Below are 24,676 nucleotides of genomic sequence, written 5' to 3' on the forward strand. Positions count from 1 at the left end.
CTTAAAGAAGCCCCGAGCCAAAACACGGACCAGCCACGTTTCTGTTTACACAGCAACACTCCAAGGCTTACACAGCCTGGTGTGTGTGTGTGTGTGTCTGTCTTACCTTCATGTGAGTGGGGGAACCAGATGGGAGAGGCGCTGGAGTGAGGTCCTCCCCTGTAGGAGGGGGAGGAAGGGGAGGCAGGGGGGCCGGATGGGTGAGACTGGGGAGAGCCCAAACTGCTGGCCAGGAATGAGCCCATGAACGATGCACCTGAGAGAGAGAGAGAGAGAGAGAGAAATGTAAGTTATTTCACTTGTAAAGCTTCTTGTGTTAAGAGAGAGATAGAGAAAGACCATTTAAACTTGCTGAAAACCTTTGACAGACAAACTAGCCACAATAGTCTGTTGCACACAATGCCTGCAAACACACATGCGCGCACAGCCACGCACGGACGGGCGCGCGCACACACACACAGTCACGCCCTTGACAGTCAAACCACTACAAAACACCCCAAACAACCACAACCACAAGAACCCTCAACTGCCTCACATCTAAGATGCTGTCTCTACACACACACAAATAGTATTTTAACAGAATAGGGTCAATAATAATGTGATAGGATAGGATGTGAGGAGGGGGTGAGAGAGGGTGAGGAGGGTTAGGGGTAAGAGACTGAAGGGGACAGGAAAGGGGCAATGGTCTGTGGACAAGGAGGCGGGTCAGTCGGGCGTTCTATTATTACAGCTGGAGCACACACACACACACACACACACACACACACCCTCTCAATCTAAAAGGAGAAACCGTCTATAGTTTCACTCAGCTCAGTGTAGTCATAATAAACCAGATTTCTGGGTAAAACCTGAAAGCTGTTTAAAGAAACCCAGACATGACTTCCCATACCAGAATGTTGTTTTCTCTGTCTCTCTCTCAACTCTCTCTCCCCCAGAAGACAATTGTCTGTCTGCCCTGATGGTTGTACTAACTGTGAACTTGTGCCATCCTAGAAAACACTCCAGACGTGTGTGAGGTTAGGTTCCCACGCTGCATCACAGGGGTTCAGATAGAGGATGGACGCACGCACGCACAAACACACACACAGACATCACATCGATGTCCAGGAAACCAGTTCTCAAACAAAACTGGGTCAATTCACGTCAGACAGAGAGAGTCTATCTCATGACTTCCATCTCTCACTTCCCTCTCTCTTTCACTCCTCTCCTCTCGTTCTGCTCTGTTTTCCGTCTGTGTGTTGAGGAGAAAATCATATTTGTTCTCCCTCTGGGCCGCTGATATGGAAAATCCTCTCAGAAGCCAACTGCCACCATATTTCTCTCCTCCTTTCCCTCTCTCTCCACTTCCCTTTGTTGCGTACATCCTTCTATCTCCCTCTATCCCTCTCTCCCTCTCTCTATCCGCATCTCTCTCTTCTACTCCTGCTCCTTCTCTCTGTTGCTCTCTCCTCTCTTTCTCTTTTGTAAAATGTCTCCCAAGCCTTGTAAAAACACACAGCTGGAACCCCAGGGAGATCTTTCAAGATTGACGTCAAAATTTGACATTTATCCATGTCCTGAGGACGTCGGGAAATACCTTCAACACCGGCCACTAGGGGCAACAGTGAGCGCTATTACCATCAAGTAGGCTTGGGTTTTGCTAAGGTGTTGTGGACAGGGGTGGCGGGTGGGCATAACTCTGGATCAGGAGGTTGCGTGTTCGATCCCAGTCGTGGAGAAACTCGATTTTTATTTCAACCCTATCCCAAACCTTAACTATTACCTTAACCATTACCTTAACCATTACCATAACCATTCGGAATAAGTGCCTAAACTTAACTTAGTGCCTAAACCCTTAACTTGGAAATGTGGAGAAATGGAATGATACAGAGCAGCAGGAGCAAAAACAACTTCTAAACTGTACGTTTGGAGCAACTTCTAAACTGTACGTTTGGAGCAACTTCTAAACTGTACGTTTGGAGCAACTTCTAAACTGTAAGTTTGGAGCAACTTCTAAACTGTACTTTTGGAGCAACTTCTAAACTGTACGTTTGGAGCAACATTATTATTATTATTATTTTTATTTTTTGTCATTTAGCAGATGCTCTTATCCAGAGCGACTTACAGGAGCAATTAGGGTTAAGTGCCTTGCTCAAGGGCACACAGACAGATTTTTCACCTAGTCGGCTCAGGGATTAGAACCAGTGACCTTTCGGTTACTGGCACAATGCTCTTAACCACTAAGCTACCTGCCGCCCCTACCTGTACGTTTGGAGCAACTTCTAAACTGTACGTTTGGAGTAACTTAAAACTGTACATTTGGAGCAACTTCTAAACTGTATGTTTGGAGCAACTTCTAAACTGTACGTTTGGAGCAACTTCAAAATTGTACGTTTGGAGCAACTACTAAACTGTACGTTTGGAGCAACTTCTAAACTGTACGTTTGGAGCAACTTCTAAACTGTACGTTTGGAGCAACTTCTAAACTGTACGTTTGGAGCAACTTCTAAACTGTACGTTTGGAGCAACTTCTAAACTGTACATTTGGAGCAACTTCTAAACTGTATGTTTGGATCAACTTCTAAACTGTACATTTGGAGCAACTTCTAAACTGTACGTTTGGAGCAACTTCTAAACTTTACGTTTGGAGCAACTTCTAAACTGTACGTTTGGAGCAACTTCTAAACTGTACGTTTGGAGCAACTTCTAAACTGTACGTTTGGAGCAACTTCTAAACTGTAAGTTTGGAGCAACTTCTAAACTGTACGTATGGAGCAACTTCTAAACTGTACGTTTGGAGCAACTTCTAAATTTGACATTTGGAGAACGTGGATGAACGTCTAATTCTTCAGTGAGACTGTGAGAGATTGTTGGGACCCCACATTCCAGATGTGCTGTATATCACAACCAGAAATAACCCCTACTCAGATCTAAACCATAGCTCCGGTACCTAACTGTTTGTTTCTGCATTCAACATTGTAGCCATGTTTGGTAAGACAACCACATGTTAACAACCACAAGCTATAGTAGATACAGACAGATGGGCATACAGGCTAAGAGCTAGGAGAACAAGGGAGAAAATGAGGAGGGTCTTGATGTAGGGAAGTGGCTCATAAAGAATGTCAAGGACACCAAGCACAAACAAAACATCTCTGATTGGCCTAGCAGATGCCGTCTTCCCAGGCCTCGCATCAATGACCTTTGACACTGAAGACATCACCTGGGAGACACCAGAGATGGGTCCGGAGACCACATTACTGACGCGGATCAACAATACTTCCATATTCCAAGATTCCCAGATCTAGTTGTCTTCTGCCAATGTGAGTCCAGTTCTATGTTAAAAGCCACAAGTACACAAACACACACTCACTCCCTTTGGTCGGTTTCTTTTCCACAGCAGCAGAGTGGTATTTGACTGGGAGAAGCAGAGTGAAAACATAATTGACTAGACGGCTCAAGGTCTCTCTCTGTCTCTGTCTCACACACACACACACACACACACACACACACACACACACACACACACACACACTACTATTATGAAAAAAAAGGAACAAATTAACAAGAGTGAGGGAAGTTATGTGGGACTCTCAAACACAGATAGAGAGTAGGGAGGGAAGGGATGAAGAGGAATTTCCTTCAGTTTAGCTCACTGTGAATAACCTTCCTCCAAGTAGCCTACTCTTGCTTGAATGGACTGCCCCTGATCAATGGACACACACACACACACACTTGCATGCACACACACACACACCCGCGCACGCATGCTCGCTGGCACACACACACTCCTGTGAGATGGGAGGTTGGTAGACGCAATCGATCAGCAGCCAATCGGAGATCAATATCCCCTCATGTTCTATTGTCACTTTAGCCAATTAACAGTGCCTCTGTCCACAGGCTGACATACTGACCACTGAACACGACACACACTACCTCCACTTGACACAAATACAGTTGAAGTCGGAAGTTTACATACACCTTAGCCAGATACATTTAAACTCAGTTTTTCACAATTCCTGACATTTAATCCTAGTAAAAATTCCCTGTCTTAGGTCAGTTAGGATCACCACTTTATTTTATGAATGTGAAATGTCAGAATAATAGTAGAGATAATTATTTATTTCAGGTTTTATTTCTTTCATCACATTCCCAGTGGGTCAGAAGTTTACATACACTCAATTAGTATTTGGTAGCATTGCCTTTAAATTGTTTAACTTGGATCAAACATTTCGGGTAGCCTTCCACAAGCTTCCCACAATAAGTTGGGTGAATTTTGGCCCATTCCTCCTGACAGAGCTGGTGTAACTGAGTCAGGTTTGTAGGCCTCCTTGCTTGCACAAGCTTTTTCAGTTCTGCCCACAAATGTTCTTTAGGATTGAGGTCAGGGCTTTGTGATGGCCACTCCAATACCTTGACTTTGTTGTCCTTAAGCCATTTTGCCACAACATTGGAAGTATGCTTGGGGTCATTGTCCATTTGGAAGAACCATTTGCGACCAAGCTTTAACTTCCTGACTGATGTCTTGAGATGTTGCTTCAATATATCCACATCATTTTCCTTCCTTATGATGCCATCTATTTTGTGAAGTGCACCAGTCCCTCCTGCAGCAAAGCACCCCCACAGCATGATGCTGCCACCCCTGTGCTTCACGGTTGCGATGGTGTTCTTCGGCTTGCAAGCGACACCCTTTTTCCTCCAAACATAACGATGGTCATTATGGCCAAACATTTCAACTCTATCAGAGCAGAGGACATTTCTCCAAAAAGTACGATCTTTGTCCCCATGTGCAGTTGCAAACCATAGTCTGGCTTTTTTATGGCGGTTTTGGAGCTGTGGCTTCTTCCTTGCTGAGCGGCCTTTCAGGTTATGTCGATATTGGACTCGGTTTACTGTGGATATAGATACTTTTGTACCTGTTTCCTCCAGCATCTTCACAAGGTCCTTTGCTGTTGTTCTGGGATTGATTTGTACTTTTTGCACCAAAGTATGTTAATCTCTAGGAGACAGAACGCGTCTCCTTCCTGAGCGGTATGACGGCTGCGTGGTCGCATGGTGTTTATACTTGCCTACTATTGTTTGTACAGATGAACGTGGTACCTTCAGGCGTGTGGAAATTGCTCCCAAGGATAAACCAGACTTGTGGAGGTCTACAATTTTTTTCTGAGATCTTGGCTGATTTCTTTTGATTTTCCCATGATGTCAAGCAAAGAGGCACTGAGTTTGAAGGTAGGCCTTGAAATACATCCACAGGTACACCTCCAATTGACTCAAATTATGTCAATTAGCCTATCAGCAGCTTCTAAAGCCATGACACCATTTTCCTGAATTTTCCAAGCTGTTTAAAGGCACAGTCAACTTAGTGTATGTAAACTTCTGACCCACTGGAATTGTGATACAGTGAATTATAAGTGAAATAATCTGTCTGTAAACAATTGTTGGAAAAATTACTTGTGTCATGCACAAAGTAGATGTCCTAACCGACTTGCCAAAACTATAGTTTGTTAACAAGAAATTTGTGGAGTGGTTGAAAAACGAGTTTTAATGAATCCAACCTAAGTGTATGTAAACTTCCGACTTCAACTGTATACTGCAAAATAATGAATAACATTTTACAAATTAACAGAAAAAATATATTGGAATAGGAGTGGAAAAATAGGTAATTGTGTGTGTGTCTCCCTGTGTGTATCAGAGGTTCTGACTCTTGTTAGCTGAGCTGTTCCGCTCACTGCTGCACAGTTGGCACCTTCCCCTCCGTCCGACCCTTTCAACATGCTCCAACCACCCACAGTCCTGGCACACCGCCCTCAGCGAGTGTGTGGCAGGTCCTTCTGATATGTTTTGATGGGAAGGAATTGCAAAAGTGACAGGAGCACTCAAATAAGGTGGCAGTGGTACACACACACACCCTACAAATGTGAGCAGGCGCCAAGCATTGTTTACAAAAACACACAGCCAGAAAAAGAGAGGCTTTTTGTTAAACAAGATCTAGATTGCTTTTCCCTTCAGTTCTGCCTCTTTTATCCCTCTACAGTTCTTCTCCTGACTCATTCATGTTACTTCATCAAAGAGAGCGAGAGAGAGAGAGAGAGAGAGAGAAATGGTGAGAGAATGAATGTGTGTGTGTGTGTGTACGAGAGAGTGCTAGCGAGGCAGAGAGAGAGAGCATGTCGCCTGGGACAACCAGCAGTACTGAATTACATTACGGGAGCCGGAGAGAGAGAGAAAAAAAAAAAAATGAAAATGAAAAAAAGAGATGAAAAGCTACAAATGAGAGATTTCCCTCTGAGGCGCATAAATCAGCAGAATATGTACAGGAGGGGAATTTTTCTCTTTCTCGCTCCCTCTATTTCTCTCTGTACTGAAGGGTTAGAGAAGGGGGAACCTTTTAGCACTCTCTTTTTTCACATTCATTTTTTTTTTTTTCTCTCTCTCTCCGGCTCCCGTAATGTATTCCAGTACTGCTGGTGTCCCAAGATGAGTCTGCTGGTTCTCTGCATTTGATTGCTTACAGAAGGCAAACAGCTGTTTCCCAGATCTGAATCAGATGCTGATTTGAAAGAAACTGAACTTGTGCGAATTACTCAAGTGTTAAACAGTGGGTTGCAGAACTCCATGTGCCCTGAGACATTAGAACCACCTTTTCCCAACCCCTGGTCTATGGACTGACATCCCAGTCCCTGCTGACATCAGTTTAGTCCGTTTTCAAGTTAAAGAATCAGGCCCAGATTAACCCATTAGGAGAGGAAGAAATGGTTCCAGTATCATAACCGCCGAGTTCTTCTGGCTAGACCTCACCCAGCCCACGTGGAAGGAACAACCATATATGGGCTTTCAGGAAGTAAAGGGATGAGTGAACTTTCCATGTTCACCATAGTAACAGGATGTGGGGATATGGGCCATCCAAGTCCACACTAATGAAAAGCACAAGGGTGGATGATATTTCTGGAGAGCCTGTGGTGATCTGCCTATACTGCAGGAGACTGATGGGAGTCAATAGTGCAAGAGTATGTGTCTAGTCGTCACTCCTTGGCCCAGACTTGTCTGCCACACCTCTTGTCCATTCATCCTCTAGCCCTGGCTGATTCAAAACATACATGAACCATGCAAAGAGAGGAGAGAGACAGACAGACAGACAGACAGACAGACAGAGAGAGAGAGAGAGAGAGAGAGAGAGAGAGAGAGAGAGAGAGAGAGAGAGAGAGAGAGAGAGAGAGAGAGAGAGAGAGAGAGAGAGAGAGAGAGAGAGAGAGAGAGAGAGAGAGAGAGAGAGAGAGAGAGAGAGACAGACAGACAGACAGACAGACAGACAGACAGACAGACAGACAGACAGACAGACAGACAGACAGAGAGAGAAGACAGACAGACAGACAGACAGACAGACAGACAGACAGACAGACAGACAGACAGAGAGAGAGAGAGAGAGAGAGAGAGAGAGAGAGAGAGAGAGAGAGAGAGAGAGAGAGAGAGAGAGAGAGAGAGAGAGCATGACTGTGCTAAATTAGGTACCCACAAGCACCAATTTTTGAAGAATCTGAAATAAACCACTTTTGGTATTGGTCAAAACAGTCAGTAAATCCAGTGTTGCCAATGCTCTGATTTGAGTGGAGGTAGGAGTTACTTATCTAAAGTTAGAACAAACCCTGTACCCACCTACTCAACACAAGCACCCTCGGAGCACTATATCTACACAAGCATCAGTGTGTGTGTGTGTGTGTGTGTGTGTGTGTGTGTGTGTGTGTGTGTGTGTGTGTGTGTGTGTGTGTGTGTTTGTGTGTGTGTTTGTGTGTGTGGGTTGTGGTTTATGCATGCAGCACTTTGCTTTACCTAAATAGACTGTTAACGGCTCTCTGCACAGGTGTCAGTGTGTCTGCACTATATCTACACAAAGCATTAGAGTGTGTGTGTCTTCAGTCAGACAGTGAATGTGTGCCAGTGCATGCAGCATACGAGAGGGGGACGGAGGTTAGTAGCCTAAGAGCATGAGAGATAGAGCAAATAGGACAGGGAGAGCGTATGAGTAAAAGAAAGAGAATGAGTGAAAAAGAGAGTGTGTGAGAGAGTTGAGTGAGAGCGAGAGAGCAATAGAGATGAGAGAGAGAGCCTTACCTAACCTAACCTCATCTATATGTAAGCTATTCAATCTAGTCCCATTTCATATTCCCTGACTTTGGCAATATTTACATGGGAATTTCCTGCCAATAAAGGCATTATTGAAGAGACCAAGAGAGAGAGGGGGAGTAGAAAAAGAGAGGGGGGGAGCATTGAATCCAATGAGAATCCAAAGAGGACTGGAGTGCAACTCACAGACACACACACATAGATGTGCACACATATGCATAGAAAAACATTGACTGATATGCACACATTCGACTCAAGCATGCATAAGTAAGCACAAAAGCACACACGTAATGCATGCGTGCAGGCTTCCAACATAAAAAACACATTCTTATGAAAACGATTGAAAAGGACAACAGATGATGATCAAAGTGACAAGAAACAAAAGACAAAAAGGAGGAGAAATACTAAACCTGCAATCAAAGATAGAGAGAATGAAGCAAAAAACGAGAGTTTGGTTTTAATCAGCGAACAGCCAAAATGTAGATAGACACACACCCAGGCACAATGAGTCCCCAAAGGATTAGGACCCAGGCGGCAGGGTGTATGAGTGTGTGTGTGTGTGTGTGTGTGTGTGTGTGTGTGTATGTGTGTGCGTGTGTCCCACGAGACTGATTATCCATGAATGACTGATGACAGATCTTTGTTGTTTTTTTTCTGTTTTTTTCTCTCTGTCTCTCTCTTTTCTTGTTTCCTCACCCTCTTTCTCTCTCTCTGCACTCGGGTGAGAGCTTTCAGGAGACAGGCACACACTCACAGATCTGCATGTATATTCAACAGAGGATTCTGAATATACTTAATGCTTTCATGTGTTACGGTGTACCGTTCCACACTGTTCCACACAGTCACTTCCTTGCATGCACACAAAAAATACACACTCGCTCACACACACATCTACACACGAACACACACACACACACACACACACACACACACACACTGGCAGTTGTTGGACCAGATAAACAAAAGTTTATACTCAACCTTTATGGATTTAGGTAACCCTCATGGCCCCAAAAATATTTTCCAATATAGAGTTGGTGAGACTGAACAATTTACAGTCCATACAACAAAAAGGTCTGGAGAGATAGAGTACATTTGATAAAGAGTTTGCCATCGAGAACGGGCGGGAAAGAAAGGAGAGAAGAGAAGACAACAGAATATAATTAAATAAAAGGATCATACTCCCTCATCTTCAAGCAGATCCTCCATGCCCCTCTATCCTCACTGTCCCCCTATATTCCCTCACCTCTTTATGAACCCTGGACCTCGCCATCCATCTAAGACCCTGACATTAACACACAAACACTGCTCAATGGACTGCATTACAATATGAATGAGCCAAATGAACTGAACGGAGCTGAAATTAATCAAATAGAGCTAAGATGCAGTAAACAGAGCTGACATTAACCAAATAAGAAGCGCACACATTTCAGCTGTACATTTCAGGGCCATTTCAGGTGGCTATCTCCAGGTATTGATGGTTGCCGTAGTGAGGGTTGCCGTGGCTGCATCTCTGAACATTGGTGTGTTTTTCAGGTGCCAGACCAGCCGCCTGAGGAGGAATCCCGTCGTGGATGACATTATGTCTGTCCCTGTTAAATGATGTCATCGCTCTGGCTCATGTAAACAGTGGATGCCTTGGCCCCGAGGCAAGAGGTAGCTGTCCACAATAATACCATAAACACCAGCTACTGTACACCTGCACACACACGAATGCACACACGCACACTTAAAAGCCAGTATGCACCCTGTCCACTATTGCACAACTACTTCTGTCCCCCTTTAACCCACACACACCACACATACCGGTACACACACACCTCCCCTCCCTCCTAAAGAACAAGAAGCACTTTTAGCGTTGTGTTTTGCGGGCAGTTTAAAATGCAATTTTTCTCTCGTTCTCCGACTTCAAAGGCGCTGCACTGAGCTCTTACTCCCTCTGCCAAATCCTCCAATCGTTTCTGATTTAGTGAGCTGGCTACGAGCCGAGAGAGAACGGGACGGACTATTAACAACATCGAAGGGGGGGGGGGGGGGTAAGAGAGAGAGAGCGAGAGAGCGATCTAGAAAGAGATTCAGAGAAAGAGAGAAGTACAGACGAGAGAGAGAGGGGATGAGAAGTAGAGGGAATTCCTGCTGGTCTTTTCATTCATATAGATATTCAGTCATTAGTCCATCAGCACACATCCCTGAATTTTACAACCAAAAACTGACTGGTTATATTACATTAATACAGTTGAAGTCGGAAGTTTACATACACCTTAGCCAAATACATTTAAACTCAGTTTAACTTGGGTCAAACGTTTCGGGTAGCCTTCCACAAGCTTCCCACAATAAGTTGGGTGAATTTTGGCCCATTCCTCCTGACAGAGCTGGTGTAACTGAGTCAGCTTTGTAGGCCTCCTTGCTCGCACACACTTTTTCAGTTCTGCCCACTAATTTTCTATAGGATTGAGGTCAGGGCTTTGTGATGGCCACTCCAATACCTTGACTTTGTTGTCCTTAAGCCATTTTGCCACAACTTTGGAAGTATGCTTGGGGTCATTATCCATTTGGAAGACCCATTTGCGACCAAGCTTTAACTTCCTGACCGATGTCTTGAGATGTCAATATATCCACATAATTTCCCTTCCTCATGATGCCATTTATTTTGTGAAGTGCACCAGTCCCTCCTGCAGCAAAGCACCCCCACAGCGTGATGCTGCCACCCCCGTGCTTCCTCCAAACATAACGATGGTCATTATGGCCAAACAGTTATATTTTTGTTTCATCAGACCAGAGGACATTTCTCCAAAAAGTACGATCTTTGTCCCCATGTGCAGTTGCAAACCGTAGTCTGGCTTTTTTATGGCGGTTTTGGAGCTGTGGCTTCTTCCTTGCTGAGCGGCCTTTCAGGCTATGTCGATATAGGACTCGTTGTACTGTGGATATCCAGCATCTTCACAAGGTCCTTTGCTGTTGTTCTGGGATTTATTTGCACTTTTCGCACCAAAGTACGTTCATCTCTAGGAGACAGAACGCATCTACTTCCTGAGCGGTATGACGGCTGCGTGGTCCCATGGTATTTATACTTGCGTACTATTGTTTGTACAGATGAGCGTGGTATCTTCAGGCATTAGGAAATTGCTCCCAAGGATGAACCAGACTTGTGGAGGTCTACAATTTATTTTCTGAGGTCTTGGCTGATTTCTTTTGATTTTCCCATGATGTCAAGCAAAGAGGCACTGAGTTTGAAGGTAGGCCTTGAAATACATCCACAGGTACACCTCCAATTGACTCAAATTATGTCAATTAGCCTATCAGAAGCTTCTAAAGCCATGACACCATTTTCCTGAATTTTCCAAGCTGTTTAAAGGCACAGTCAACTTAGTGTATGTAAACTTCTGACCCACTGGAATTGTGATACAGTGAATTATAAGTGAAATAATCTGTCTGTAAACAATTGTTGGAAAAATTACTTGTGTCATGCACAAAGTAGATGTCCTAACCGACTTGCCAAAACTATAGTTTGTTAACAAGAAATTTGTGGAGTGGTTGAAAAACGAGTTTAATGACTCCAGCCTAAGTGTATGTAAACTTCCGACTTCAAATGTACGTACTACAGCAGTGCCACTGACAAACACCCTACAGAACAGATGCAGAGTAGAATTAGTCACCCCATATAACAGCATACCTGTGTGTGTCTGTGTTAGTCTGTGTGTGTGTGTGTGTGTGTGTGTGTGTGTGTGTGTGTGTGTGTGTGTGTGTGTGTGTGTGGGGGTGACTGACTGGAGTGTAGTAGCTATTTGAAGAGCTCTTGTACATCTTCTCCAAGCGTAGGCTAAACCACATTATCTCCACCATCAACCCAACCACCCACTATTTGCTACCACCACCATCTCCAGCTCCATAGAGGGGGTTGCCTCAGCTGCCATGCCCCAGATGAAGTCTTCTCCCCTGGGGAGGACGGTGAGGGGGACTGGGGCCTGTCTCTGTCTCTGCCTGAGGCTTGGCAGATCTGCTGACTCATCACTGACACACACACACACACACACCACTTAAGCGCCAGCGTGTTCCCGCGGAGACGCTCGGATGAGTTGCTGGGGATGACGGTCCGTGCTGTCAGGCGGCGTTAATCTGACTGGATTATCAACCAGGTGGAAACGCTCAGCCACTCTCGCTCTCTCTCTTCCCCCTCTCCACTCCTCCTTTCCCTCTCTCCTCCTAGCCTCCCGCTCCACTCTCCCTCCATCCTCACCCTCCTGCTGTTTTCTCCCCTCCTATCCTGCTGTTTTACTCCCCCTCTCCTCTCCTCCTTTCCCTCCCTCCCTCCCTCTCTCCTCCCCCTCCTACTGCTCTCTCCCTTCATTCAGTTAAATCGTCCCTTCTTTATTTCCTCCTCCTCTCTTACTCTTCCCTTCGCACTCATCCCTTTATCCTTTCTTCATATGCCCATTCCTCTTCTCCTCCTTCCCTCCTCCTCCTCCAAGTATTACAACAATGTGAGCAGAAATCACCAATAGAGAGTCCTGTGGTGGGTGATAAGGGCTGGTGTGTCGGGCTATAAAGAGACACACATTACACATTCTCCCTACTCCCGTAGAGGCTTTTAAAACTGTTCTAGAAAAGATTCACGGCTAGCCTTTTAACTATGATCAGAGGACCACTCCACTGTTCTCCTCCACTGTCTAAAGGTACAGAGAGACAGACAGGCACACAGACAGACACACAGACAGAATGCACTAACTAGTCTGCCATTGGATTGGGGGGGAGAGAGAGAACATGGTGTCTCGTTTCTGTAACTGTGGCGATCAAAGTCATGGCACCCCAAGGCTAGAGCGCCTGAAACACCTTAGCCAATCAGCTTTCTCGCTGGCTCTGAGTCGCAATGAGAGCTGTTACAAGAGCATCAGGATGACTGGACAGGGCTGCGGAGTGTGAGACAGCGTCTGATACACACACACACACGACACACAGCACACACAGACGGCACAGTGTAGGAGCCAGCGCTGACATAACGAGACACAGCACTTGCGGACAAAGGAAGAGAGAGGAGAGGGAGAGAAAAAGGGGAAGAATAGAGCGAGAGGAAAAGAGACAGATTAAAGAAAGAGAGAGCCAACGAGGGTCTGACAGCCAGGTCTGCAGGTCTCTCTGAAACATGATTATTACAGCACTAAGCCTGAGCTGCTACAGATGTGTGTGTGTGTGTGTGTGTGTGTGTGTGTGTGTGTGTGTGTGTGTGTGTGTGTGTGTGTGTGTGTGTGTGTGTGTGTGTGTGTGTGTGTGTGTGTGTGTGTGTGTGTGTGTGTGTGTGTGTGTGTGTGCGTGTAGTGCAGCTTCGATGGCACAATTACTACATCAGAGTCGGCCTCTTCCTCTCTCAAACATGTGCACACACACACACACGCCAATCCACACCTTCTGAGAAGTGACACACCTGTGCAAGGACAGGCTCAGCCACACCCTCCGTGATACAGCACACCTGTGCAACTATACACCTACAGACTAGACCACTGTCTGTCTACACACACACACCTGCACTGAAACAACTACAGCCTAGAGGCTAACATCACAGAGAGAGGGGGAAAGAAAGAAAGAAAGAAAGAAAGAAAGAAAGAAAGAAAGAAAGAAAGAAAGAAAGAAAGAAAGAAAGAAAGAAAGAAAGAAAGAAAGAAAGAAAGAAAGAAAGAAAGAAAGAAAGAAAGAAAGAAAGAAAGAAAGAAAGAAAGAAAGAAAGAAAGAAGAGAGAGAAATGCATAAACAAGAAAATGGATTTGAGGAATAGAAAGACATAGGGTCCTAGTGCAACGCAATATCAGTGGTGTTCATCGGAGGGGCTGAGGTTTATAGTTATCCTATATAACAGTTATAATTCAGTCACCTCGTCATGCACAACAGATACCATGCTGATCCTTATAAGGATGTGGACGTTAAAGATGGATCATATTACAGATTTAGAAAAAACAACAACGACAAAAGAAGGAAATTGACATTCTTCCTCTCCATATCTAAAAATGAGGTTCTGGAATTACCCTGCTGCAGAAGCAAAACATTGGTGAATCTGTGTGTGTGTGTGTGTGTGTGTGTGTGTGTGTGTGTGTGTGTGTGTGTGTGTGTGTGTGTGTGTGTGTGTGTATGTATGTATGTATGTATGTATGTATGTATGTGTGTGTGTGTGTGTGTGTGTGTGTGTGTGTGTGTGTGTGTGTGTGTGTGTGTGTGTGTGTGTGTGTGTGTGTGTGTGTGTGTGTGTGTGTGTGTGTGTGTGTGTGTGTGTGTGTGTGTGTGTGTGTGTGTGTGTGTGTGTGTGTGTGTGTGTGTTTTGGCAGGGGAGTAGTCCCAGGGAGAGGAGATCTAACTAACCCCCAAACCCCGAAACCCTTTCCTCCTCCCCCTGCCTCCCCCCTGCCCTGCCTGCACCTCACATCACATCAACCCCCTGCCCAGAGGCCTAGGCCAGGCAGACAGCTATCTGAATCTCAAGGGGGGGCCCAACACAAAGTTCCCCCCTCCCCAGCCCCATTACACCAGAAGCCCATCCAAAAAACAATCCCCATAAGAATGTCAGTCGGCCATCAGGAATAATTAAGGAATACCGAAGCTCTGGCATTCTAAATATAATAACATACAATGTAAAGCACTTTGAGACTATATAAATGTTAACAGACTATATAAATGCTAAAAGACTATATAAATGCAATTCATATAGTTATTATTATTACAATAATATTCTGTGGTAAGATAATAGCCTCACCACTAAAGTGACTGTACAAGTAAAGAGAGCAGCCAATTCCTAACACTCGTCAAATATGCAGCTATATACCTTGTGCTGTAAAATTATCATAAAGGCAACAGTGTTGGTTTAGAAGAGCAGGACAGATTTGCACATGAGCAGGATATTGTATGTGACCAGTGTCATCTAGATAAGGCCTCAGGAACCTATGGTTAGAACACTATTCACCTTCAAACTCCACACAAGTATTTTAGGGTAATATAGGACCCAAGATAACCCAGGCAGGCATATACACCACTCATTTACTATGATATTAGTATTTTCTCTATTGAGTGATTAAATGATATACAAACAATGTAATAAAATGTTACTTAGACCTCAAAAAAGCAATAATTATAAAATATTCAATAACTGATTAATAAATAACATTATGGAAATATTCTACGTTAAATTCACTTGGCATAAATGCTGAATTATTCTGTGCCAAATAGTGAATGTCTCTGAGAGCGAAAGTCCTAAAGCTTCTAAAGATGATTATTTTTTAAGCCCCAATTAACCTATTGAATAAGACACCTACAGATAATTCTAACGCAAATTGTTATGATAAACATGAGTGGTGAGAATAAATTCAGTCTCTATTTAATTTGTTAATTTAACCATAATTCTCATCTTCTTTTATTTTGTTATTTTTACTTTATTCAGTCTTTATTCAACCTTTATTCAAAAGGTTTAGTCACAAAATTCGTATTTACAAAGACGGCCTGGCATATCTTATTTGAAAGTGAAGAAAAAATAAACGCAAATGCCTATATGACTTCCTTGGAAGTTCTTTCTAGTATGCCGTTAGTCTTGTAGATTTAAGGCATAGTCTACGAAGTCGTTCACTGTGAATCTCGCCTATTACAAGAGAGACAAAACGATTCAAATGGATAATTTAATTGATAGGCATAATATATTTAGACCAACATCTATAGCTCGAAAAGTAATTTTCCTAAATATAAGGACAACAACACGGGTTCTTAATCTCAACATAATAAGTAATTCATGTGATTTCCCTCGACACATATCTTTTATATTTCTACACGCATCGGCTCGGTTATATGATTCAATACATGATTAGGTGCAGCAGACACCCCTCCCCCAACCTCCACACACACACACACCTTCCCAGTTCCCTCCAGCTTCTCCTCCTCCTTTGGGGCAGGATACCAAAGCTACTTTTAAAATATAATGTATGCACTGTCAAACCATTCTCGCCCCGTCACGTCCGTGCTCAATAACAGAAACCGGATTTTCTCCGCTCCCACCGAACTGACCCCCGGTCCCAGACCAGTCCCGGGGCCTCACGGACAACCGAATAGAACGCACCAACTCGCGCGTCACCGCTTCCACCTCCAAACGCACCACACTCACCCAAATAGGCCTGCAGTACAGCCTGCGCACATACACCAATAATTTTAGCAAATAACAAATGGTTGATGGTAAATGTGGCAATATAAAGTTACAAATGGATTAAAACCGAATTATAACATTATGATGAATCCATTTAATTAAACTTTGAGTGAAACTATCAAACCATTTAAATAATCGCTGACAAGATTCCATGTCACTTGAAAGCAAATCAATTATAATAACAATAATCCCATAGATTTCTGAATAATCCCATAATATTTCTGATTTATGCAATAATCTAGGTTATAATAGGCTATAATTTAAAAATAGGCCTAACGTTGTATATTGTGTTCTTACTGGAAATCGTCTAGTCTAGAATAGGCCTAGTCTCACTAAATTTGCAATTCAACAAATGAAGCTTATTTTGTGCTTAGTTTGACAAGATGCACGATTCTTTTTCATATTAACGTACACTCCCCACTGGGCACAGACATCAATACAACGTCTATTCCACGTTGGTTCAACGTAATTTCATTGAAATGACGTGTAAACTACGTTATTTCAACCAGTGTGTATGTTCTGACCAGGTAAGTAAGAAACAACACTAAACAGTTCAATAAAATGTAATATTGACTAAAACTGGAACATTAAATATCTAAAGAGTCCACAGCAAGTGCTAATTTCCTGAATGACCACATCGTCTAACTAATTTCCCTTTCCAATAAATTATCATTCTTCCCTGAAAAATGTCAGGGTTACGTTTTTAAAGGTAGACACACACTGTCTTTAGGCTAGCACTTTCCAACAGCCAAAAAACACCATAGAGGAATTAATAAAATTGTATAATTCATCTTATGTTGCATAACAAATTCGTATTCATACCAACCTGAATGTGGGGCCATGGAGATGTGAGAGGAATAGTATTTTCCGGGCTGGAAATGAGCGGGGTGCTGCACCGTGCTGTGGCCGCCAGGAGCTATCCGAGAGGCGGCATGGTGAACCAACGCGCCCCGCTCTGTCAAGAGGTGGTGTGGAGGAGCGAAATCCCGGCTTTCCATTCTGTCGAGAAGCGATAAATCCCCCAATCCAGAGGAAAAACCAGAAGCATCGAACGCTGCCCAGATGCAATAATCCCTTTTATGAACTTCGGATAGGTCGTCTTGCATTCAGTCGAGTTTTTGCCTTGCCGACCAAAAAGTATGTCCCGTTCATGTTCTACAATGAGAAAACACAAGACCACGTCAATGCACTGAAAACAATGGGACAAAAACACTGAAAGAATAATTTAGGCGTGTAATTCTCACACGCATCCTGTGTAATGTTGCCAACCACACTACTTCCTTGCATAACAAAAGTATACCTTTTAAGTGTTTTTAAATATCAGTAAAAGAATGCTAAACGTTTGACTAAATTAAACCCCAAAACAATTAGCCTTCCCAGCCTACAGTAAAGTATAGGCTACAGGTCTGGTCGTCTGCCGAGACCCAAACCGCATACTTCGGTCTCCATTGTAGACAAGAGACGGGTAGGCTACAAACTGAACAACAAAAGAAGTGGTCATCCTAAACTACGGGTTGTTTTATTGTTGGGGACCATAAAGCTATACTGCATCCGCGTATTCTGAAACCTAGATGTGAGTCAGTCTGTGAGGGGGGGTACGCTATATCTCACCCTCTCTGATAGAAGGAACCAGATAAAACCTGAAGCAAATGTTTGATCTTTCAGTCCATTAAAGACCAAATGTTCCCCTTCTCAAACTTCAAGCATCAAAACTGTTTCCTCGACCATAGATAGCCTACTTAAAATCATTAAAAGGAGCATACATTATAAATATGTCGAGGTAAACAAAATACTATGAAGACTTAAATGTAAACATATATATATTGAAATGGATCAGCTACAGTATTTTGTTAGACTTGGGACAATTCTGACATGTCAGTGAATTTTGACTGGCTCATAAATTGACTGTCTGTACATTTGTTTTTCTTTACTGACATGCCAGTGAATGTGCTTGAGAATAAGCATTGAAATCGCTTGTTTATAGCAAAGGTAACTGAATAGTTAAGTCAGCATTGCATCTCACCCCTTTTACAATGGCAATCACTTATTATGCATGTAGGCATGGGTGGGTGCAACCATGTATAATAAGACAACTAACTAAATGACGTTTACCACCAGGGAGAGAGACGTAAGAATACATTTAGGAATGGGAATCAACATGCCCATGTGTGCCTTATAGCCCTAGTCATTCAGTTCAATGGAACACTCCATGGCGCTCAAATATGGATAGGTGGACCTATGTTCACAAAACACACCTCACTGCGCAATGTATTAGGCACCTTCCATAGCACGTCCATTCAGCGCACATTGAGGCTGATAAGGTGATTGGGCAACCACAATTATATCAGTAAAATCTAAGATAAGAGAACAAAGAAAATATCAAATGGCGAGCTAAACCAACTGGTCCCCTTGCTATTTCAAGGAGAAAAGTATACAGCGAACATTCTACTAGAATAGTAAGCCTTCTAGTCAAACTTTCAGGAATTCTATCCTGAGCAAAACAAGGCTCTCTCAAAACGACAGAACAGAGGCCTATAAGTTCAGGGAGCATAGGCTACTGACGTGTGTGTGTGTGTGTGTGTGTGTGTGTGCGTGTGTACACGGTGCTCAGTGAGTGATTTACACGTATCCAAATCCTTGAGCATGACAATGTGCATGGTAGAGAGAGTATTTGCATTCAAAATGTAGACAATTGTTTAAAAATGGTCTTGGTTATGAAGGGCCTACACGCCTCACAATGTGATCCAAAATGTTCTGTTTCATTCAATTACATACAACTGTAATTACTAAATGCAATTAAAAAATGCAATTTCAATTCAAATAGTCACATTAAAAGGGATAAACATTCCTGGTGACACGTTGAACGATTTTCATTTTCTTTATAAATAAGTAGGCTAATGGGACTATATGGTAAACAATTATGTTATTTCATGTTGCAACAATCAAAGATACATGGCTTCCTCTCATTTTACACTGATACATTTTTACATTATTCGTCGTCAACAAACGTCTAAAATGTTTACATTCTACTTCCACACGAAGCCACTCAAGCTATGCATTTCGACCAAACAACATTTACAATCAATGTAGGAGCCAAGGCCTACCGTACTTCAACGGCGTCACAGAGCTGACGAGAGCCCATCACATTAAAATTAATTTATTAAAATCAGATTAAAAAACAAGGTAGCCAGGGCCTATTTAAATCTGGGATCAACGTGGGAGTAGGCTACTCTAGGTACGGAGACGCTGAGACTTCCTTCCCGTCCACTCCTCTGTGACAGACACTCTCTCTCTCTCGTTCACCCCCTCAATCGCTGCCCCAAAGGGTCAAACTATCAGGAGACAAAAAATCCCCCTTCGAAAACTACCAGTCGAATGGCAATAGGCTACATGAAAAGCCTGCATAAGCACTGAGGTGGAACAAGCACGAATTTCTCCTCTCTTCCTAGTCCCCCGCATGATATTGGAATACAAGTACGGCATTTTGGGCATAGAAAGCCCAAACAAATATCTTCTGAAAAAGAATAGACTCTCGTAAAGACATCACTGTTATCAATGTTATTTGTTCTCTACACGGCTTTACGTTAGGCCCAAGAGCGTACTCATTGCAATTCACTATTTTGCAGTAAAACAAAGTCACAAGCAATAACTGGCATACTAAATCAAGATATTCAAATGCCAGTTAAGCGAGAGAGACACTCCAAGCACAGCGAAAACTGCCGGGTGGGACTCGTCAAGATCTCTCTACTGGCAAAGCCCCCTCGATAACAACTGTGAAAAACTGCAATAGGCCAAGCCTATGTAATCAACTACTGATATTAAAACAACAAAACTACAATAGAATGAATCCATTATTTAGCACCAAATAGTGTTATCTTAACCGCAAAAAAGCGCGTCTTAGAATGCATACAACCAAATAAATGTAAATTATATTAAAATACATTAAATTGCAAACGTGGCATCTCATCTAGTAATGAGAGAGTAATTGGAGATGATTGTTTAACTGTACAATAATAATTGTCTTTACAACAAACAACGTTTAGGTTGTCAACAGCATAAGCAACTTGTCTCAAGTACAAATATTAAAATAGCTACATTGTCATGAATTGTTGTTATATAATATAACACTATGTTCACTATTGTATTTGTCATTATAATATTTCTAATTATAATTATTTTGTTAGCAATAATAATATTGTTATTACTTTCATTATTATTACTATAGGCTTACTGGACTACTACAAAGCAATAAAATCAATGTGCAGTGTGAATTAAATTAATGCATATGCTTTACATATAATCGCTCCAGACCCTCTCAGTCTAAAATAACACAAATGTTCTACTACAAAGACTCTTAAAAACAGCACTTGAAAGTATAAATGTTTATTATCACACACATTCAAAATGGATACAATAAATAAATTACTTACTGGTAAGTTATTCCTTGCATAACAATTAATGATTTAAAAAATAGTACGAAAACATACAAATGAAAAAAAGCGGCGTACAAAAATAAAAACGTGGAAATAGTTACATCCTAGTCTGCAGATTGTATTGTGCAGTTGAGGTATAGAGATGCATCGTAGAAGTTCAGGCTTCTAGTGAATCGAAGCTCGCACATCCACACAGAAACTCTCCCACTGTATCCGCTAGTGCCACAACTACGCGCGAAGGAGGGCCAGTAGGGGAACGCGCTCGTCCCTTGGTTTGGTAAACACAATGAGAAGCGTGCCCGTGAGGCGCGCCCCGTGATAAACAGAGTCTCCAATTGGATGATGCCGTGAACCAATGGCGAAGCTGCTGGATTCGCTAAACAAAACGGCGGGCGTTTGATTCAAGCTCTTTCCAGAGTCAGGCAGCACAGAACTGTGAGTGAACAGCCGAAAATATTACCCTTTTGATCATTAGAAAGTCAACTGAATATTTAGTGATCACATTAACTAGGCCTACACGTCAATCACCAAACTAGGTTAAAACAATACTTTTATGTTGGATAACATTGGCAGTTTTTTTTGTATTATTTTACAATAACGTTTTTTTTATATATAGCTTCACACTTAGGCCTTACTTGTGTCACCAGAAATAGGCAAAAGGTTTTGATGGTCAGTTTAATCAAGCCTATTGAATGTATTTATAACTTGCTTAATAACACACCTGAATATCATATTTATAAATCATGCCTACAAATATATGTTTGTAAAATTTGCTAAATATAATAGAAAATAAGTAGACTAAAAGGTCATTAAAGAACAACAGAAATGCAGGAGGAATTCAAATTGGATTCTAATAGACTAAATAACTCGGGATGTAAAAACTTTGGGGTCTGTTTATGTTTACTGTCCTGACACACACACACACACACACACACACACACACACACACACACACACACACACACACACACACACACACACACACACACACACACACACACACACATACACACACACAGGGTTAGGGAAATCGAATAACAATGTAATTTGATAGCATTACTGTCCTCGGGGTTAGTTTTGCTCACGGTTCACTAATTTAGTCAATTAAAAAAGGAAGGATATGGCCTTGTGTGTTTCCATGTTAAAAATCTATGAGCTATAGGCTAATATTCCAAGTCCATACCCAGTTTGTTTTTACTGGAAGTAAAGGGTTAAAACTCGAGCGTTCGTTCTGTGTAAAGTGTCTCATTGGTTGGCATGTTGCCAGAGTGCTGTCAATCACAGAGTGTAAACAAGGCTCTGATTGGCTGCTGGCCAGTCCGCACTGGGCTGCCTGAAAAAAGCAATTACTGGCCCTGCGGTTTCAAGGCGGCCCCGGGTTGAACGATGAAAGGAGATAAGGAGAGGCTGTTTCAAGGCGCCCCCACGGCGAACCCCGTTGGCCCCAGAGCAAAAGGAGAGTCAAGAGTGACTAAATCAAAGGGAATACGTTAAAAAGGGGGAAATTACATGTTGTATTAAACGTAGAGGCTAGATTTGCGGATTAATGCGATGGAATAACAACGTTGCATAAAGAAAATGGAAGGTAAAACGGCCACAATGACAGGAAACAACTATTTAGCTCTTATTTGAAATGGGAACGCTGTCTTTCCAAGATACGAACCGCAAAAAAACGATTAGTTTGCAAAAGAGATAAAGAGCGAGAGCGAGGTCGATTCTGATTCAGTGGTAGAAAACCTTGGACTCATGTCATTTCATCGGTGTTTCTAAAACGTTAGCGTAAGTTTTTATTGCCAGCTATTCAATAACCATGCTTAAGTAAGTGGATATTTCCGATTTTACGCAGTAAGTACGCTACGTTACAATCGCAAATTGGTGTATTACCATAACTGTTCAAGGATTCCTCACATGGGTGTTGGTTTAACGTTACTTGTTACCATGAATTGGGATTAGCAACATACATTGCTTGCTACAAGAAAACAACAATATATCAAGGGTTGAAAATAAGGAGATACTTTTTTTTTTAAAAATGTTCTCTCTCTAAATCCAGTCTCTCATGAATCAGAATGGACCAGCATGGTCCCATTGCTTTATTGGTGGAGGATTTCATAATTAATTCACTAACTGAACAGAGCTAATAATAATAGCCTAATGATGATAATAATAATGAAAATGAATATAACATATATTAGTTTATTACGCAATGTTATAACACTGCTGACATACAGTGCCTTCAGAAAGTATGTACATCCCTTTACTTTTTCCAAATGTTGTTGTGTTACAGTCTGAATTTAAAATGGATTACATTGAGATTTTGTTGTCACTGGCCTACACACAATACCGCATAATGTCAAAGTGGAATTATGTTTCTCGAAATTTCCACAAATTAATAAAAACTGAAAAACTGAAATGTTTAACATGTTTTTTGAATAACTACATGATCTCTGTACCCCACACATACAATTATCTGTAAGGTCCCTCAGTCCAGAAGTTAATTTCAAACACAGAGACCAGGGAGGTTTCCAATGCCTCCAAAGAAGGGCATCTATTGGTAGATTGGTAAAAATAAATAAAGCAGACATTGAATATCCCTTTGAGCATGGTGAAGTTATTAATTACACTTTGGATGGTGTATCAATACACCCAGTCACTACAAAGACACAGGCGTCCTTCCTAACTCAGTTGCCTGAGAGAAAGGAAACAGCTCAGGTATTTCACCATGAGGCCAATGGTGTCTTTAAAACAGTTACAGAGTTTAATGGCTGTGATAGGAGAAAACTGAGGATGGATCAACAACATTGTAGTTACTCCACAATACTAACCCAATTGACAGAGTGAAAAGAAGGAAGCCTGTACAGAATACAAATATTTCAAAACATGTTTGCCAAAAGGCACTAAAGTAATACTGCAAAAAGTGTGGCAAAGCAATTAACATTTTGTCCTGAATATAAAGTATTTGGGAAAAATCCAATACAACACATTACTGAGTACCACTCTCCATATTTTGAAGCATAGTGGTGGCTGTATCATGTTATGGGTATGCTTGTAAGCGTTAAGGACTGGGGACTTTTTCAGAATAAAAAATAAATGGAATGGAGCTAAGCACAGGCAAAATCCTAGAGGAGATTAATTCAGCATGACAATAACTTAAAACACAAGGCTAAATCTACACTGGAGTTGCTTACCAAGAATACAGTGAATGTTCCTGAGTGGCCGAGTTGCAGTTTTGACTTAAAATCTACTTGAAAATCAATTGCAAGATCTGAAAATGGTTGTCTAGCAATGATCAACAATCCATTTGACAGAGCTTGAAGAATTTTGAAAATAATATGCCTAATGGGAAAATATTGCACAATCCAGGTGTGGAAAGCTCTTAGAGACTTACCTGGAAAGACTCACAGCTGTAATTGTTGCCAAAGGTGATTCTAACTTATTGACTCAAGGGGTTGAATACTTATCTAATCAAGATATTTATGTTTTATTTTTCATATTTTGTTTTACTTTTAAAAATGTAAGAATTTTTAATTGACTTGAAAACCATAATTTAGGCAACATTTAAAAAATCCCAGACTACAAAAATAATATCGCTGCATCTCTGGGGTATATCTAATGAGCAGTCAAACATCAGATAAAATATTAAACTTGCACTCTTTATATCGGCAATATTCAATCAATCTCCTTTTGGTAGAACCACAACAAACACCAAAATCCCAACATCTGACCAGAAGCATCAAGCATGATCCAACATCATCTCCCCTGGACAATGGCAATGCCATTAACTAATAAATACAATTAAAATCAAATAATGTAAAAACGAGGAGCCTAGACTTGTACGTATAATTAAATAATCTAATCGTTCACTCACATCACAATCTACATATGCACCCTGCATTCCATGGGCCTTGACCCCAGTGGCCTGTCGATGGGTTGGAGCCACCACGTGTCCACACACACACAAAATCTGATCATCGATATTGTGAGG

The 24,676-nt window shown here is 42.1% G+C and overlaps 1 protein-coding gene across 1 annotated transcript in view; it reads right to left on the reverse strand.

Annotated features, from left to right (window-relative positions):
* The window catches only part of bahcc1b (BAH domain and coiled-coil containing 1b), a 55,094-nt gene extending 34,157 nt beyond the window's left edge, over nt 1–20,937 (reverse strand). Inside the window, exons 1-3 of the mRNA XM_084141223.1 lie at nt 20,692–20,937; nt 17,088–17,416; nt 107–256 (exon numbers count right to left, since the gene is read on the reverse strand). Coding sequence (XP_083997349.1) covers nt 107–256; nt 17,088–17,367 — 430 coding nt within the window. The 5' untranslated portion in view covers nt 17,368–17,416; nt 20,692–20,937. The remainder of the gene's footprint in view (nt 1–106; nt 257–17,087; nt 17,417–20,691) is intronic.
* Between the last annotated feature and the right edge of the window lie 3,739 nt (nt 20,938–24,676).

This window comes from Coregonus lavaretus, assembly GCF_964263955.1.
Source record: "Coregonus lavaretus genome assembly, chromosome: 25".
Classification (NCBI taxonomy): domain Eukaryota; kingdom Metazoa; phylum Chordata; class Actinopteri; order Salmoniformes; family Salmonidae; genus Coregonus; species Coregonus lavaretus.